At 40.3% G+C, this 16,417-nt stretch overlaps 1 protein-coding gene across 1 annotated transcript in view; it reads left to right on the plus strand.

Annotated features, from left to right (window-relative positions):
- Nucleotides 1-16,417, plus strand: part of DROSHA (drosha ribonuclease III) — a 105,182-nt gene that overhangs the window by 43,403 nt on the left and 45,362 nt on the right. Inside the window, exons 15-20 of the mRNA XM_074944984.1 lie at nucleotides 843-942; nucleotides 4,212-4,319; nucleotides 8,616-8,723; nucleotides 11,088-11,226; nucleotides 12,390-12,450; nucleotides 15,748-15,807. Coding sequence (XP_074801085.1) covers nucleotides 843-942; nucleotides 4,212-4,319; nucleotides 8,616-8,723; nucleotides 11,088-11,226; nucleotides 12,390-12,450; nucleotides 15,748-15,807 — 576 coding nt within the window. The remainder of the gene's footprint in view (nucleotides 1-842; nucleotides 943-4,211; nucleotides 4,320-8,615; nucleotides 8,724-11,087; nucleotides 11,227-12,389; nucleotides 12,451-15,747; nucleotides 15,808-16,417) is intronic.

A 16,417-nucleotide genomic window follows, 5' to 3' on the forward strand; every position in this document is an offset into this window, starting at 1 on the left:
TGTCATTTAATTTTTATTTTTGGACAGATAAATGTATTATCTATTTTGAAAATGTTCTGGTGCTGGAATCCGTATTGAAATGAAAAGAAAATAGCGTAGAAGTAGCCTGTAGATTTCCAGTTTCCAATTTGTTTTATAGACCAAGCAGACACTGGAGTCTCCAGGGCTGACGAAATGCACTGGAGAATGATGGAGTGATATAGCTATGAACAGACTCCAGTAAACAAGAAACGGGATGGGGTGTGTGGTGGAGCTATGAGAATTCTGAAACCGTAAAATAGCTGCGCTCCATTTGATGGAGCATCAGGAATATGGAATCTTCACACTAACCCACCACTCTAAACTGGTGCTATTTGCGCAGACGAAACACAGAAGAAAATAGATCATTAAGCAAATACTTTGATTGCTCCTTTGCTTCATTTTAAAAGTATTTGCTTTTGTGTTTTGTGTTGAGAGTTGCTTCTGCTATGATTTTTTTTTTTTTTAAATACTGTGCATAAATTGGGAAGTTTTATCCTCTGCTTTGACTGAAACTTTTTTGGGGGGGGGAGGGGACAATATAAGGGCTGCATTTAGTCTTGCTATAAGTTACGTATAGACCTCATATCAAGAAAAGGAGTCTTTCATATGAATCAGAAAAAGGCTTTGACTCAAAGCCACATAATGCCCCCCACTGAAGTGTGACCCATCAGAGATATCTTTTTAGAGTGAAGTAGTAGGGATCGTTTACCGCTTTGTTAGTGAGAGCTAATCCGTTCATAAGGTCAAACAAGGAGGCACTCATGCTGTGTACTTCTAGTAAGTGACAAAGATTGGGGGGGGGTTTCTGTTCTTTCCTGCAGGTACCAAAAGCTATGGAAGAGCTATGTGAAGCTGCGCCATCTGCTGGCTAACAGTCCCAAAGTCAAACAGGCTGATAAACAGAAGTTATCCCAGAGAGAGGTATTCTGGCCCTTCACCCATAGCCAGTGACTGAGCACCGAAAGGGATGGGGCTGTGTTACTGCATTTCTACGGAAAAAAGGGAAATAATATCTATTATTGTCATCCTCACAAATGATTTTCTTTTCCCCGTGTTGAGTTGATGTTACCTTTTGTTCTTTGCCTCCTAATGGAGAGACATTTTCCGGCACTACATTTTACCCAGTTACAGATTCTGCCATAAGGTGTTGAGCTTCTTACAGCATTAGTCATTAGCGAATGCTTAATGTTGAGAAAGGCTTTCCATTCTAGGCTACTCTTTTCAGCTGCTCATAATCTTAAATTTCCATGATTTACACTTGGTCCAAAGTTGTATTTCATTGGAAAATTCAAGTGAGTTCCCTTTATGGGTGAGGCAGTGATGGGAAGGTGGAGGGATTTTTTAAAAAACAAAAACAAACTTTAGTTGTAGGGGTTTTTCTGGCAAAATAACTCCAAAACAGTTGAAGATAAAAACTTTATTTTTTGCACAGTCAGAGTCTTCAATGAGAAATATGGTGCTTGCAAAGAGGGAGGGGACGGAGGGGGAACCTGCGCACCATGTCCTCGCTGCTCCCCCTCTCTCCTGCCTCCTGAACGGCACAAGCCAGCTGATTGCCGCGGGCAGGAGGCAGGGGACGGAGGGGGAGAGGAGCGAGGACGTGGAGTGGGGAGTAAAGGGGGGGTGCTTGGGGGAAGGGGTGGAGTGGGCGGGCCGAGGGTTGAGCCCCCAACCCCTGGTGCTTGCAGAGTAGGGGAAGCTGCTGCTACTGTGGCACGTGCTTCTCCTAGCCTACAGCACCTTCAGCCTCCTTGCCTGCCTCATTGTCTCCAGTGCCAGTGGGCTGTGCCTCTGTGGGGTAAGGTGCGGGCACCTCCCAACTATAGTACTGTACTGTATGGCAAAAAAAAAATTTCCCTGGAACCTAACCCCCACATTTACATTCATTCTTATGGGGAAATTGGATTCGCTTACCATCGTTTCACTAAAAGTCGCATTTTTCAGGAACATAACTACAACGTTAAGTGAGGAGTTACTGTACTCAGAGGTCCAGTGTATATTCTAGGTAGCAGCTGGAAGGGGATGTCTATGCTTGTGTGTAGGCATGCAGATGTATGTTTCTGTCTGACTGTCTATAATCATGTAGCTTACATGTGTGTATAAAGTGGAGTGTGACTGGATTAATCAAGGAGTCTTAGACCGACAGCATCACCAGTTCGCTTTTTCTGTAATGACCGAAGCTGCTGCTGCAATAGATGGTCTTCAGTATATCTGACAATGCACCAGATTTTATCATTAGTGCAAAGTATAGCATACTGTCGCGTGAACACAGGGCTTAATTAACATTGTATTTATAGTAGTGTTAAATAAGCCCCCAAACCTCACCTTCTTTCCTTGTAAATGGGAAGTACAACAGTGTTAAAAGTTATCTATGTCATAATTTTAAGGAGGAATGCTTTTCCCACTGAAATAGATTATTTTTATCTTTACTGCAGCTTTCATCACTGCAGGGGAGAACAAATGGAAGGCTAGAACTTTTTATTAAAAATGTCTCTCATTAGAGAATAATGGATGAGTTATTCTTAAAACAGTAGCAGAGAGGGCGTGGGGGTGATTGCATTTTGCTGCAAAAATGAAGTGCTCCTTTGACATTTATCACTTCTTGTAGTGTGTAGACCTTTTGTTTCTAGATTGTATCATCCAGGATGATGGTTTCCTAAAGTAATTGTCTGTCATAAGGAAGATGTATTGAAAACCGTTCTTAGGCAGAAACTTTGCGGTACTGTGCTCCCACTTTGTGACACTGAGGACCTCATCAGTAATTTAGTGGGAGCTGGCAGGCTGCTGTAATTGGCATGTGAATTTAAAAAAAAAAAAGAAGAAAATTATTCAGAATTGGGCACTTATAATACACAGATATGCATGGTACTGTATAAAAGCCTAGAAGACCTTATAGAGCCTACCCCTAAAAGGTGTACAATTTATGGCCTCTGTCCATAGCCCGTTGACATTTGGATTTGGGCCTAAGGGAACAGTGCTTCATGCACACCTGCTTATTATTGCCATTGATTTCAATGTGATTACGGGATGCGAGGTCATTATTTGTATTGAGGTGGTGCCTAGGAGCTTCAGTTATGGACCAGGAGAAACCCTTTGTGCTAGACACTGTACAAACTCAAAACAAAGAGACTGCCTGTGCCCCAAAGAGCTATGTATAGTTTCTTTAAAACTGAAGCAGGCAGCAGGGAGGGAGAAGTTCTCAGCAGGGGCCCTGCAGTGAAGTATAGCGAGAGGAGAGATGTAACTTTTATCTTTAGTCCTTTATTCTAATAAAGTTCCTTGTTCTCAATTAGAAGAAAATATGCAGTGACTGCTTCCCATTGTCACATATGTATCAGAGTTGACATACTCTTGGGGGCATTTGCAGTATCAGGACCTAAATTCAGACTAAGAAACCCTAACATACTGGATTATTTATTCTATTTATTGCTTCAGATTTATACAAAAAATAAAAGGGACTCCTATCCAAGGCTGTACATGCCCTTGCCGTATTTCAGAAACGGAAATAAACTGCCAACTTCTCAAGGTCAAGGCAGTGCAATTTTTAAACACATTTTTTTTCTTGGTTGGAATAAAGTGGGTAGGTTTCATAGTAGGAGCCTCTGGTGTCAGTGGATACTGACCCCCTGTTCCGTAAGAGGGGTATTGACGTTTAACCAAGATCCGTTATAAGGTGACTGGGGCTAGATAATAAAGGTCTGTCTCTTACCCGCATGAATGAAGGGTTGGTTGTTTTTCACGCAAGCCTTGGGATGGAGTATCAGATGTCAGGAATTCCAGAGAGAAATGGTATTCGCTCGTACTTGCATCTCGCTCAATAGATGCATCGGAATGGCTTTGTTCATTTCATCTTCAGCAAAAATCTGTGATTAGTCAGCTTTGTCCTCACCCTGCAGCTTATCAGGATAAGGAGACTGAGCCACATGCAGCCCTCTGTCACACTTGTGGGCATCCAGGCCACCCCTGGCTTACATCATTACCAAGGGGTGGGTGGAGATAATTACAAGATTTAGGTTGAAAAATTTCTCTCTGAAAGTGTGCTTTACAAATAGATAAATAAATAAATAAAAACCCCATTCTCAAATCCAAAATCCGAACACCCTAATGTCTGTTTTTCGTGCCCACGTGTGGTTTCATATGGCTTTGCTGTAGAAAGTGTCTCACTGTTGCACCATTTCCTCCCTTTCTAGGAAGCGCTACAGAAAATCAGGCAGAAAAACACAATGAGACGAGAAGTGACCGTGGAGTTAAGCAGCCAAGGATTCTGGAAAACCGGCATTCGTTCGGATGTCTGCCAGGTGACTGTTAGACCTAGAGATCCCTCCTGAAATCAGTTTCTTTTGTTAGTTAATAGGCCTCAGATTAATGTCTCCTAATTTTGCAATGTTAAGGCCTTAGGTACACAGGGGGGTTGCCCCTGTTACATTATAGCGAACCATCAGTATTGCTGCACGGGGTATGGACAGTGCTATTTGCACTGGTGGCACTTACCCCTGGTTGAAACAGGGGTAATCTGTGCTGGTGCAAATTGTGGCTTATAGCAGTTGTACAGCTACGCTGGTGCCTGACAACCAATGACTGTAACCAGGATAAAACCCCAGTGTGAAAAAGACTGAAGAGGCTAACATTGAGTTTTCAGGGCTTGTTGGTCAGTAAATTGGCCTTTTTTACAAAACCTTTTTTTTTTAATCATGTCTTCAAGGAGAATTTAAACTCTGTTGTATATTAAAGGGGAAAGAACAATGAGTGTAAAACATAATTTCACATATTCTTTTGTATATCTAAAACAATAAATTAGACTAGTCAATTGTTTGAATTTCTTTGAGAGGTCACAAGGAGACTACACTTTAAAATGAAAGATTGCCGTTGCTGTTTTTCAGATATGCCTTTTGCCAGATTAGAGTAAAAACTAAATGAATGTAAATCAATTCTGCGGACAGACTTAATGCAGAGCAATTTAAAATTATTGGTTTGCTTTAATTCTTAAAAGCACTGTAGTTTAGAAGATCAAAATTCTTTTAATAAACATTGAAGTACTCTAATAATTTTAAATCACTCTGTTGCATAAAGTATAATACCAGTCTTGGCATTTTCCAAAATTAAGCACTTGCAAACAGGGAGAGAAGGAGTGAAGTGCTCTGATTTAAATGTTTTGTGTGAAGTAATTCAAAATTATTGGGCAGGTGGAGGGCACATCTTTGCCGCTATTAAATTATTACTTACAAAGAATTATTCTTATACCCAAAGTAGCCTTAATCAGATGGTGTAATGGCTCTCCTGCCTATAATGCTACAGTTCCAGAAGAGACCATATTTCTTCAGAATCCATTAATTTGCCTAGTGCAGTTTATAAAATGTTTTTTGTGAGGAGGGAAGGGTTGGGGAGCGTTCCCCTAAAAAGAATTGGGAAAGTCAAATTGCCATAACCCTATCTGACAGAAATTAATCAAATTAATCACATATTTGGTGTCAGGAAAATAACACTTTGTCAATATTATCACAAGAGTCTAAATTAAGATATTCTGTGTACCTCATGTTTATCGTCAGAAAGATACCAATTCCTTACTAGTTGAACTTATAAATAAAATCTAAAATGTTGATATATCAGTACTACAAACTGGGGCCAAACATACTGCTTGCTGTCTACAAATAGTATTGAAACTGTGGTCTGTGCACTAATTCCCCGTGGAATTATTCTGGTTGCCCGGAAGGCTACTACAGTGGACAGCAAATGCAGAGAAACTGTGAACTGGTGGGCATGCGTCACAGGTCCTTGAGATGATGTATTGTTGATAAAGTGGTCAAGAATGAAGATGCACAAGAAGCACAGTTATAGAACATATAGTTGGGGGTCATCCCCCTTCCCATCGAGATTGTTATGAGAGAAACTACTAACAGTATTGGATTTTAGTTTAAATAGTAGAAATTCACTTAAATCTAATTCTATTCAGCAACAATGTTTTCACTTCCCAGTAATATAGTTCTTATCAGTCATCACATCTGCAATGTTAACCCACATTTCATTCTAAAAAAACCCCCAAACTCTCAGATGCAATCTTACGCTCTTTTCAACAAAAGGTAATCCTTATAATCTCACAGCACTATGTTCACCAGTTCTTACTCTATGACCGTGCTTAGTTTCACCAACATACCAAAATCCACAAAGACACTTAAGCCCATAATTACAGGATCTGTTATACATGCTAAACTGATTTTCTCCTATACATCTACTCTGTTCATTCATCCCCTTTAATCATACACTTTGCATTCATTGTGAAGTGATACATGGATAATTTTCGGATTTCATCTTCAAATAAGTCTTGTTTCTATGAACCCTTAAACGTGATTTTGATAATTACAACAGGAATTATAATGTTAGATTGCCTATTGTAAAAGCATTCATTATTTTACATGCATATATAAAGTATTGTTTTAAATTACGTATTATGATTTAGCCACTATAAATCTTATATTTCTTATTCTTCCATAAGAACTTTGCTGTTGGCATAACAGAATAGTGTAAACTTGTTCAGTTATCAATTATTTCCCCCAGATCACTGGTCTAGAACCAGTGATTAGAAAAGTGCATAAAGGGAGGAGATATTCAAAGTCACAAAGTGCACTTAGGAAACCAACTCTTATTGAAAGCCTCTAGGATTTGGACACCTAACTCCCATTTCAGTTCTGAAAAACTTACCCAGAGCGTTTTTGCTAGATGGCCAAATAGCTACTTTGTAACTGCCTTTCCAACTCTTCCTAGCATTCAGTCTCTCAGGAACTGCTAGAGTTCAGTCCTTCATAATGTTTGAAAACATTGGCCACTGAATTCTCGTGAGGAAGTTAGTGAAATCAAGATGGCAGTGAGAATGTAACTTTATACTGCACAATTTTCCTGCCTGCCATCTTGAAATAAGTGCTTAGTATGGAATAAAAAGCTGATTATTCCACAGTATTGCCAACTTTCTTATCGCACAAAACCAAATACCCTTGCCCCTTCCCCGAGGCCCTGCCCCTGCTCACGCCATCCCCCATCCTTCTGTCGTTTGCTCTTTCCCACCCTCAGTCACTGTCACCAGGCTAGGGCAGAGGGTTGCAGTGCGGGAGGTCCTGGGTGGGGCCAGAAATGAGGGGTTCAGAGTGCAGGAGGGGGCTCCAGGCAGGGGGTTGGGGTGCAGGAGGGAGTGAGGGCTCCAGCTGGGGGTGCGCGCTGTGGGGTGGGGCGGGGGATGAGGGGTTTGGGGTGCAGGAGGTGGTTCCGAGCTGTGGCCAAGGGAGTCAAAGTGCAGGAAGGCGATCAGGACTGGGGCAGGGGGTTGGGGTCTGAGAGGGGGTATGAGCTCTGGCTGGGGGGGTGCAGGCTCTGGGGTGGGGCCATGGATGAGAGGTTTGGGGTGCAGAAGGGGGTTCCGGACTGGGGCTGAGGGGTTTGGAGCCCAGGAGGGGGCTCAGGGCTGGGGCAGGGGTTTGGGGGCAGGAGGGGTTGTGGGCTCTGGCTGGGGGTGCAGGCTCTGAGATGGGGCTGGGGATTAGGATTTGGTGTGCAGGAGGGGGCTCAGGCCTGGGGCAGAGGTGTGGGGTGTGGGAGGGGGTGTGGGTATGGGCTGTGGGAGGGAGGGAATTTTGGTGAGGGAGGGAACTCGGGGCTGGGGCAGGGAGTTAAGATGCAGGCTTGGGGAGAGAGTTTGGGTGCAGGAGGGGGTTCCGACCTGGATCAGGGGGTTGGGGCGACGCTTACTTTGGGGAGCTCCCTGGAAGTGGCAACATGTCCCTGCGGCCCCTAGGTGGAGGTGCAGCCAGGTGGGTCCACACACTGCCCTTGCCTGCAGGTGCCGCCCCTGCAGCTCCCATTGGCTGCCATTCCTGGCCAATAGGAGCTGCAGAGCTGTCACTTGGGGCAGGGGCAGTGTGCGGAGCCTGGCTGCCCCTGCGACTAGGGGCAGCAGGGACATGCCAACTGCTTCCAGGAGCTGCACGGAGCCAGGGCAGGCAGGGAGCCTGCCTTAGCTCCTCTGAGCCACTGACTGGAGTCGCCAGGGTTCCTTTTCGACCAGGAGTTCCAGTCAAAAAACGGATGCCTTGCGACCCTGTTATCCCAGGTGTCAAGTGGTATAAAATGACCTTTCCTCATCTTGGTAGTTTATGAAATATTATACTTTAAAATTATGTCAGAGACCTAACCTGGCCTTCAGTCTTTTTTTTTTTTCTTTTCTTTTGTACTAATCAAAGTCTGCATATCGTAGCAAGTGCCAGATGGCCATGCAATGTTCTGTCACTACCTGACTTTACCTTGATATGTCTTAATATGTTCAGCAATATGCAACAGGAGAATCTTTGTTGCACCCAACAAAGTACTTCAATAGAAGACTGTTTTGTTTTTCTTGGTAATTAATACACATGGATAGGTTCTAATTTAGTTATATTCATTGACGGGCATAGGTCCATTATTATTTTTAGTTTGTTTTGATTTACTGAGAAATAAAGTAAAATGCATAGTGTCATAACAAGCTAAACTTCTTTGTGTGTTTGATTGTTACTCAGTTGGGTTCTCTGTGTTTTGTAAATGAATAGTTTTCCTCATTGCAATTCTTTTCCTAGCATGCAATGATGCTTCCTGTTCTCACCCACCATATTCGCTACCATCAATGTCTGATGCATTTGGACAAGTTGATAGGCTACACTTTTCAAGATCGGTGCTTGCTACAGGTAAGAAATGTCAAAAGACAAATTACATACTGATTTGCCATTTGAGTTCTGCAGGACTGAAGCTCTGCTCCTGTGGAGCAAGGTGAGGGAGAGGTGCATGCACGACCATCGTCCCCAAGATAGTTAGGCTTACATGTGTAAATCCTGCTGAACCCACTAACTGGAGAAATGATTTGTATTGCTGATTTTGGGAAGCACCTGATTATTTGCACCTCTGATCTTAAAAAGGTTCCGGGTATCCTGTGAGAATCTGTAAAATCAGGTTTCCCCTGCTTGTGGTTTGTAAATCATGGAATCCGGCAGGATGAAAAGCATTATATACGAATGCAAGATTATATTTTTGTTACTTAGTGCGTTCCTTTATTGTCATACTGCAGATGTGTCTGTAAATTTTGCCTTGTACTATTTTGTAGTTTATTATTTCATAAAGAATCCATTGTGTTCAAAGCTATGAACAGACAGATGTCTCTTCAGACCTACAGGTGTTTGTTGAAATGTTCACAGTTACAAAGTCAAAGAGAGAAGTTGTGTTTCTTTTGGGGTTTTAATACGTCTGTGTTGCATGATCAATCAGTTGTGCAAGTGCATTTTTGCACACTGGGACTCTCAGCAAAAACCGTCTATTGCAGATCTAAATGAAAGGGCAAAAATAAGTAAGTAGATCTGTGTTATCAACCTAAAAAGTGTATTTTATATATAATTTCCAATTTAATTGCTAAAATATAGGTGTTCACTTTGTTTTTGTTTTTACATATAATTAATCAAGAATTATTTATAAAAACGCTCTCAAATGCTTTGTACTCCTTGTACAAACCGGATTAGTTCAATAATAGAGGGGATGGGTCCTATGCTTAATTATAAGCAGTTTTTTTTTCACATTGCCTGGGTTTTAGAGTTAAAGATTATTTTAAAAAAAAGAGATCCAGCCAGAAAAGCCTACTAACTGCCATGACAGAACGCTTGAAGCAAAAAGCAAATAAGTTATCAATAATGAGGGAAAGCATAAGACAAGGTGCACCAACATAAATCACACTGAATGCACAGAGGCACTTTATCTAGGCTTGATCCTTTTGCATGCTTATTGAATAGCTAAGAATTTGTTCCAGGAGAGAGAGTCCCTAGTGAGATTTATATTTCACCATTTAAATAACTGCATAGGATGCCAAATATACAAATATGTAATCTCCCAGTGATGATGTATGTTTCATCATACAGTATGCATTTAAAGACCTGATAGAGAAGAGAGGCTGAGGCGTGTTTCATGTTTTTTTGTTTCACTATTCTGATAAGTTTTAGTGTGTTCTATTTTAGAGGAGTAAAGTGTTTTAGATGGATGGGTTTGACAAACTGTAGTTAGTATTAATTAGGTATTTAACAAGGATTTGGGAGTAAATGCTGTAAGTTGAATAACAATTCGGTCTGACAATAGTTAAAATAAGCTTTGTTTGAACGAAGAGGGCAAAGGAGCTGTTTAGAAGCTTTTTGTTTGGCATCAAAGGCCCCAATCCTACACAAATTTCATTTATAACTTTCTGCGTGTAAGTAGTCCCATTTAACGCAATGGGGCTGCTAACAATTCTCATATGTGTGTTTGCAGGATTGGGGCCTAAGTCTTTGTCTTTGCTGTATTAATTGCTACTGACACCTCCCATTTCTGCTGCCATTTATAAAGTGATAGCAGCAAAGATGCAAGTTCCTGGTAGTGCTTACAATACAAACTAAATATAGAGCTCAGGTCTGCCACTCCTATTCACCTTCACTAGTACGTTGCTCTGAGAGGGGTCCCAGCAAACGCAATGAGAGTAAAGGGCTATTCATTGTGAGCAAGAGTAGCAGAGTCTGGCCTTTGGTGAGCAAAAATTAGATCATCTGTCTTTTACCGAAAAAAGACGAGGCTCTCCTTATTGATACTTTACATATTTGTATTGAGTTACAAATGCTTGAGGTGGTATTGCAGTATATAGATACATCCATGTAGTAACAGTATTAGATTTCATGGTTTTTGTACTAAGCAAATCTTCACATTGTTTAACATAGTTCAGGCAAGTTAGCAAGCAAAGCATTTTAAGGCAAATTGACAGTTCCGCTTTTTTTTCGTTCAAAAACTAATTTATTTCTTTAAAAAGCTTTTACAAGTTAATTAGTTTAAGTGGTGATCAGGCATAAATGGTGTGTTTTGTAACATATCTGAAATCGTACATGCTACATTTTAATTGCTTGAACCAGAGTTACTAATTGCTAACAGCACATCATAGCATGTCTTCAGACTGAGAAATAGCTGTTGTTAGCAGCTACCAAGCTAACCTTGCTCTTAGCGTTTTCAAAAATAAACCCAGTTTTTGACTTGCACGTGCTTCTTTCTAGCTTGCCATGACTCATCCAAGCCATCACCTAAACTTCGGAATGAATCCAGACCACGCAAGAAATTCCTTGTCCAATTGTGGGATTCGACAGCCCAAGTATGGAGACCGAAAAGTCCATCACATGCACATGAGAAAAAAGGGTATGCAATTACACCATTATTGTTTTCTCTCTCACCATCCTTAGCCTCCAAGAAGAACTGCCACCTAACTGATGTCTGTTCAGTCTATATTCTCCTGAGGGCTTGTCTTCACTGCTGCGTTAGCTCAAGTTAACTCTGTGAAGTTAGCCGAGCTGGAGTGACAGTGGTCACAATGAGTGGTTGTGTTAGCAGTACAAAGTAGCTACATCCATATTTCACTACTAGCTGGAGCTTCAATAACACTTGAGCTTTAACACACACTCACCGGCCTTGCTGCCCTTGAGGGCCAGCTATCTTGAGTTTAAAGCACCATTTACCTGGAGCTAGAGAGTTTTGTGTGTGCATGGGAGTCAGATTAGGGGCAACACTCAAGGATTATACCTTGAGCTAACACTGTAGTGAAGATTATCTCTAGGAGAGAATTTTAGTGGAAGTTTCTAATGCTTGAGCACATGGTAATACAAATAATTTTAAAAAAATAATAATAAATGACTGGCAGATCTATTCTGAATGATTGTATTTTACAGATTAGCAAACAAGTAGCTGACAAAATAAGCAAGGATAATACATCACAGAATATACTTTCTTATATTTTTGATACGCGTATCTATTGATATTTTCATAATGCAATAAGTATATTGAAGTATATTTTATAAAAATGAAGAAGTCTCATTAATGAGACCCCTTTGTAACACTGCTATGAAATACTTGCTGAAACATGGAAGCAGTGCAGCTGTCAAATGTGTGGGCTCTGCTGCACAACTTCATTCTCCCTTAAATACAGGCAACTGCAGTAATACAAATTGTCTGTTGTTCATACAACGTTGGGGGCAGGGGGAGGGTCCATCTCTTTTGGAGCCTGGCCTTTCTGTGACTTTAGATTGGGCTCCATGAATGTAAAAGCAGTTTCCTATGGGCAGCCATTAGCTAGCCATTAGTCCTTAAAAGGATTATACCTGAATAAAAATGCCCTGCTGTAATTTAACTCTACATCTGTGGTGTTTCTGCTTTCTGACTGACCGAATGGCATTTTTTGTTTGTATGGTTTTTTAAATGCAGAGTGAGAGTTTTGCATGGTAAATACAAAGTAACGTTTGAAGAAATTACTTCAGTGAAATTGGTGGTGATTTTTAATAACTGTTTAGTATGGTTTATTTTTACAGGAATAAACACCTTGATAAACATTATGTCCCGCCTTGGGCAAGATGATCCTACTCCTTCCAGGTAAAGAAAGCAGCTAATACTTTGCTTTCAGTATTTTAGTTATGTGCTAATGTGTGTAGTTCAGCCTTTTTCTTGGACCTAGAAGGTTAACTAAAAATGAAAATTCAACTCTAGTTTCTTAAAAGCCTTTGTAACAAAACAGCCAGCTGAGTTTTAACTATTGGGAAGTAAGTGCGTAAGTGCATATACTTATTTATATGCATGTGCAAGCAAAGAAAAATTGCTCCAAAAATATTGTTTTGGGTTTTTTAATAAAATCAAGTGGCTTTTTTGAAAAAGATGACCAGTAAGAGTGGTGAATAGAAAAAGTCTTTTAAAAAGGGCGTTACTCTGAACTTGCAAAGACACCATTTGCCAAAAAACATCCTTTTGTAAAGGCACAGAAAACCAAGCACCAGTTCTTTAATGCATCCAGTGAACAAGACATTTAAGAGAGCCCCTAAAGAAAATCTGCTTCAGTCCACAAAACTTAAAAGAATCATTAATACTTCTGTTTGGACAGCTCAAATGGTGGACAGCGAAATGCTACATTTATTTTACTGCATGTGCATAGCACAAACTTTCCACTGTACTTAAAAAATGATCAGGAACTAGATTCTGTGCCACCCTTACTCACAGTGAGTAGTATCTTACTCCATGAATAGTCCTATTGAAATCAACAAGGCTACTGATGAAGTAAAGTATCACTCAAAATGAGCATGGGTGACACAGAATTTGGCCCAATATAAATGAATATATATATAATAACATGGAACAATATGTTTACTACAAAAGTAATTGTTTAGTTTAATAACCAATTATAATAATTATAATTACAAGTACAATAGTTAACTAAGTCACTAAGAATTCTGTGCAAATGAATTACATTTGTATTGCTTAAAATTTGCATTTAGGACATGCTTTGTAATCACTTCTAGGTGCCCTGGTCCTGCGGGGCTAACCAAAGTGAGTAAGAGAGACTTGGGTCATCCTACCTATTAGAGAATTAGAAAATTGGTCTGAAATCAACAAGATTCAATAAAGACAAGTGCAAAGTACTGCATTTGGGAAGGAAAACTTAAAAATTAAGTGCACAACTACAAAATGGAGAATAAATGTCTACGTGGTGGTACTGCTGAAATAGATCTGGGGGTTATAGAGGATCACAAATTGAATATAAATCAACAATGTGATGCAGTTGCTAAAAAGGCTAATATCACTCTGAGGTGTGTTAACAGGAGTGTCATAAGTAAGACGTGGGAGGTAATTGTCCCACTCTACTCAGTGCTGTCCAATTCTGAGCACCACACGTTAGGAAAGCTGTGGACAAATTAGAGAGAGTCCAGAGGAGAGCAACAAAAACGATAAAAGGTTTAGAAAACCTGACCTATGAGAAAAAGTAAAACAAACTGGGCATGTTTAGTCGTGAGAAATGAAGACTGAGGAGGGACCTGATAACAGTCTGCAAATATGTTCAGGGCTGTTAAAAAAGAGAATGATATTCAATTGTTCTCCTTGTCCACTAAAGGTAGGCCAAGGAGTAATGGGCATATTCTGCAGCAAGGGAGATTAAGGTTAGAAATTAGGAAAAAAATTCTAACTGTAAGAGTAGGTAGGATCTGGAATAGGGAGATTGTGGGATCCCCATCATTGAAGGTTTTTAAGAACAGATTGGACAAGCACCCATCAAGGATGGTCTAGGTATACTTGGTCCTGCCTCAGTATAGGGGCTGGACTTGATGACCTCTTGAGTTCCCTGCCAGCCCTCCGTTCCTGTGATTCTACCTCCATGCACAGCCATGTAAGACTCTCCCAGAGTACAGCTCTGGGTGTGGGCTGAGGAAGCAGGAACACTTGTGAACAAATGGATGAGGTGAATGCTGGGTGCATGACGCTATACAACCCTAAAAGGTTGTTGTAAATTATTCCAATCCCCATCCCGCTTTGGGGCAAGTTGAGAGCAGCAGAGGAGGAATTGTGATTCTGAGTGACGCTCCCCATGGGATGGTGCTGCTACTCAGGGCTGAGCTTAAAGATTCATTCTAGTCCCTTTAGATTGTTCTTTGAGTTCTGGTGTATTTACAGTATTGTACTCCCAATTGTAAAATAATATTTGCAAGTATAAGTCTAATATCCATCAAAAATTCACTCCTTCTCCCAAAGGGAAAGAAAAACAAGGAGAAAGCACTCAATAATTGTACTATCTCCGCTGAATGGACTGGAAAATCCATACTTCTCCGATTTGTTTGCCATTATGCCTCTACAAAGAGAAGTTATATTATAACTAACACTTTGCTTTTAAATAGCACTTGGTGCTTGAACCCCTACTGAAGTTCTGCTTTTTAAAAAGTTAGATAAGTGATTTAATAATTTGAGCAAGAGCAAATGGCAATAAATGCTGTCAGACACTTGAAAAGGGAGCTCTGGAAAGAAACCACCAGTGTCTTAGGCCTCGATTCTGCAAACATGACCTATGAAATCAATAGGGCTACTCCACGTGCTTAAAGTTAAGCATGCATAAATACTTGCTGCAGCTTGAGATATTCTCTACTGAGACTAGTTCCCTATCTTACTCAATTGGTAGTGCCTAGCTTTCTGTCCCTTACCTATTAATAAACCTGTTAATGGGGGAGGGCTTGAAAAAAAAATTTAAACAAAAAGAAAAGATAGAGTACTCATAGAAGCAATAAAAAAAATGAGAACAAGAGAGATAGGAGGACCCCAAGAGAGGAAAAGAGAGGGAACATAGCTCTTATTAGTTTGATAGAGTCTTTGAAGGTATCTTCTTCTGTTCTAGTAAGTCCTCCTACGAGCCTGAAGGAAATCTCAGAAAAGGGGCAGAGGACACTTGTCTTTGACATTAAAGGGACTGTGAAAAATAAAAGCACATACAGACTACCATGGAGTTGGAGATGCACCAACAAATCCATTGTAGAGTCATCAGGTCCAGGAGGTGTTTGTTTATTGTAGACATCTCCTCAGCAGTGCACAGAGCTAAGGTTGGTGATTTATTTAAATCACCTGGTCTTTAAAAAGCCTGATCTCAGCATGCCATTACACACCGCTATTCAGAAATTCTGCTTCCTTTCTCCCTGTTAAATGCTGATAAATCATCTATGAAGATTCAAAGACCTGTGGTATCAGTTCTGAGTGTGATAACCCACATATTCTTTGCTACAATATCAGAGATGAAAGTATCAAAATAGAAAAGTAGCAGGATCATTTCCCTTCCTGATCACCAAAAGAATTAAACTTTACTGTACAAATAACCAAAATTCATTGGGGTTACTGACAATAAATCTCAAAACACTTTTTCAGGATTAACCACAATGAACGTTTAGAATTTTTGGGAGATGCTGTGGTGGAATTTTTAACTAGGTAAGTGTGGAATGTTTCTATACAGTTCTATATTGTGTCTCATTCGTCAGCTATCATATATTTTTTCCTTAACATTCAACTGTATTACACTTTCAAATGTGTAGGTTTGGATAGTCGGTGTATTTGCTGGCCTGTATCCTTGCAATGATTTTAAGAGCCGCACATCTGCGTATACTTCTTTTCAAGCCTCTTACAATGCTGGCGCTGTGAAGAGTAAGATTACAAAATGAAAGGCTAATGTCTCTGTCCTGTCAAATGCTATTTGAAGTTGCTCATGACTGTAGGAGATCAACTTGTCTTGGGCCAAATACTTTAGAGCTTATAACCAATTTATAAAAAGGAGAGAGATTATTTTTAAATGTGTCATTTTGTTTCCATGCCTTCCCTTGATCTCTTCCCCTCTAATCTCAAGAGTGGTGTTTACAAGCAATATTGAATGTGTAGAATTTTTTAGGGGGATTATTCTCTAAACCTCAGTCCTTAGGGGCACAGCTTGCATCTTGTCTTTCAAGAATATATTTACATGTACAAACCATTTGAAAATAATAACACAAAACAAAATTCACAGTTCATTAAAAATCACACCCCATTTTGCTAAACCGAGTCTTCT

This window comes from Natator depressus, chromosome 2 (genome assembly GCF_965152275.1).
Source record: "Natator depressus isolate rNatDep1 chromosome 2, rNatDep2.hap1, whole genome shotgun sequence".
Classification (NCBI taxonomy): domain Eukaryota; kingdom Metazoa; phylum Chordata; order Testudines; family Cheloniidae; genus Natator; species Natator depressus.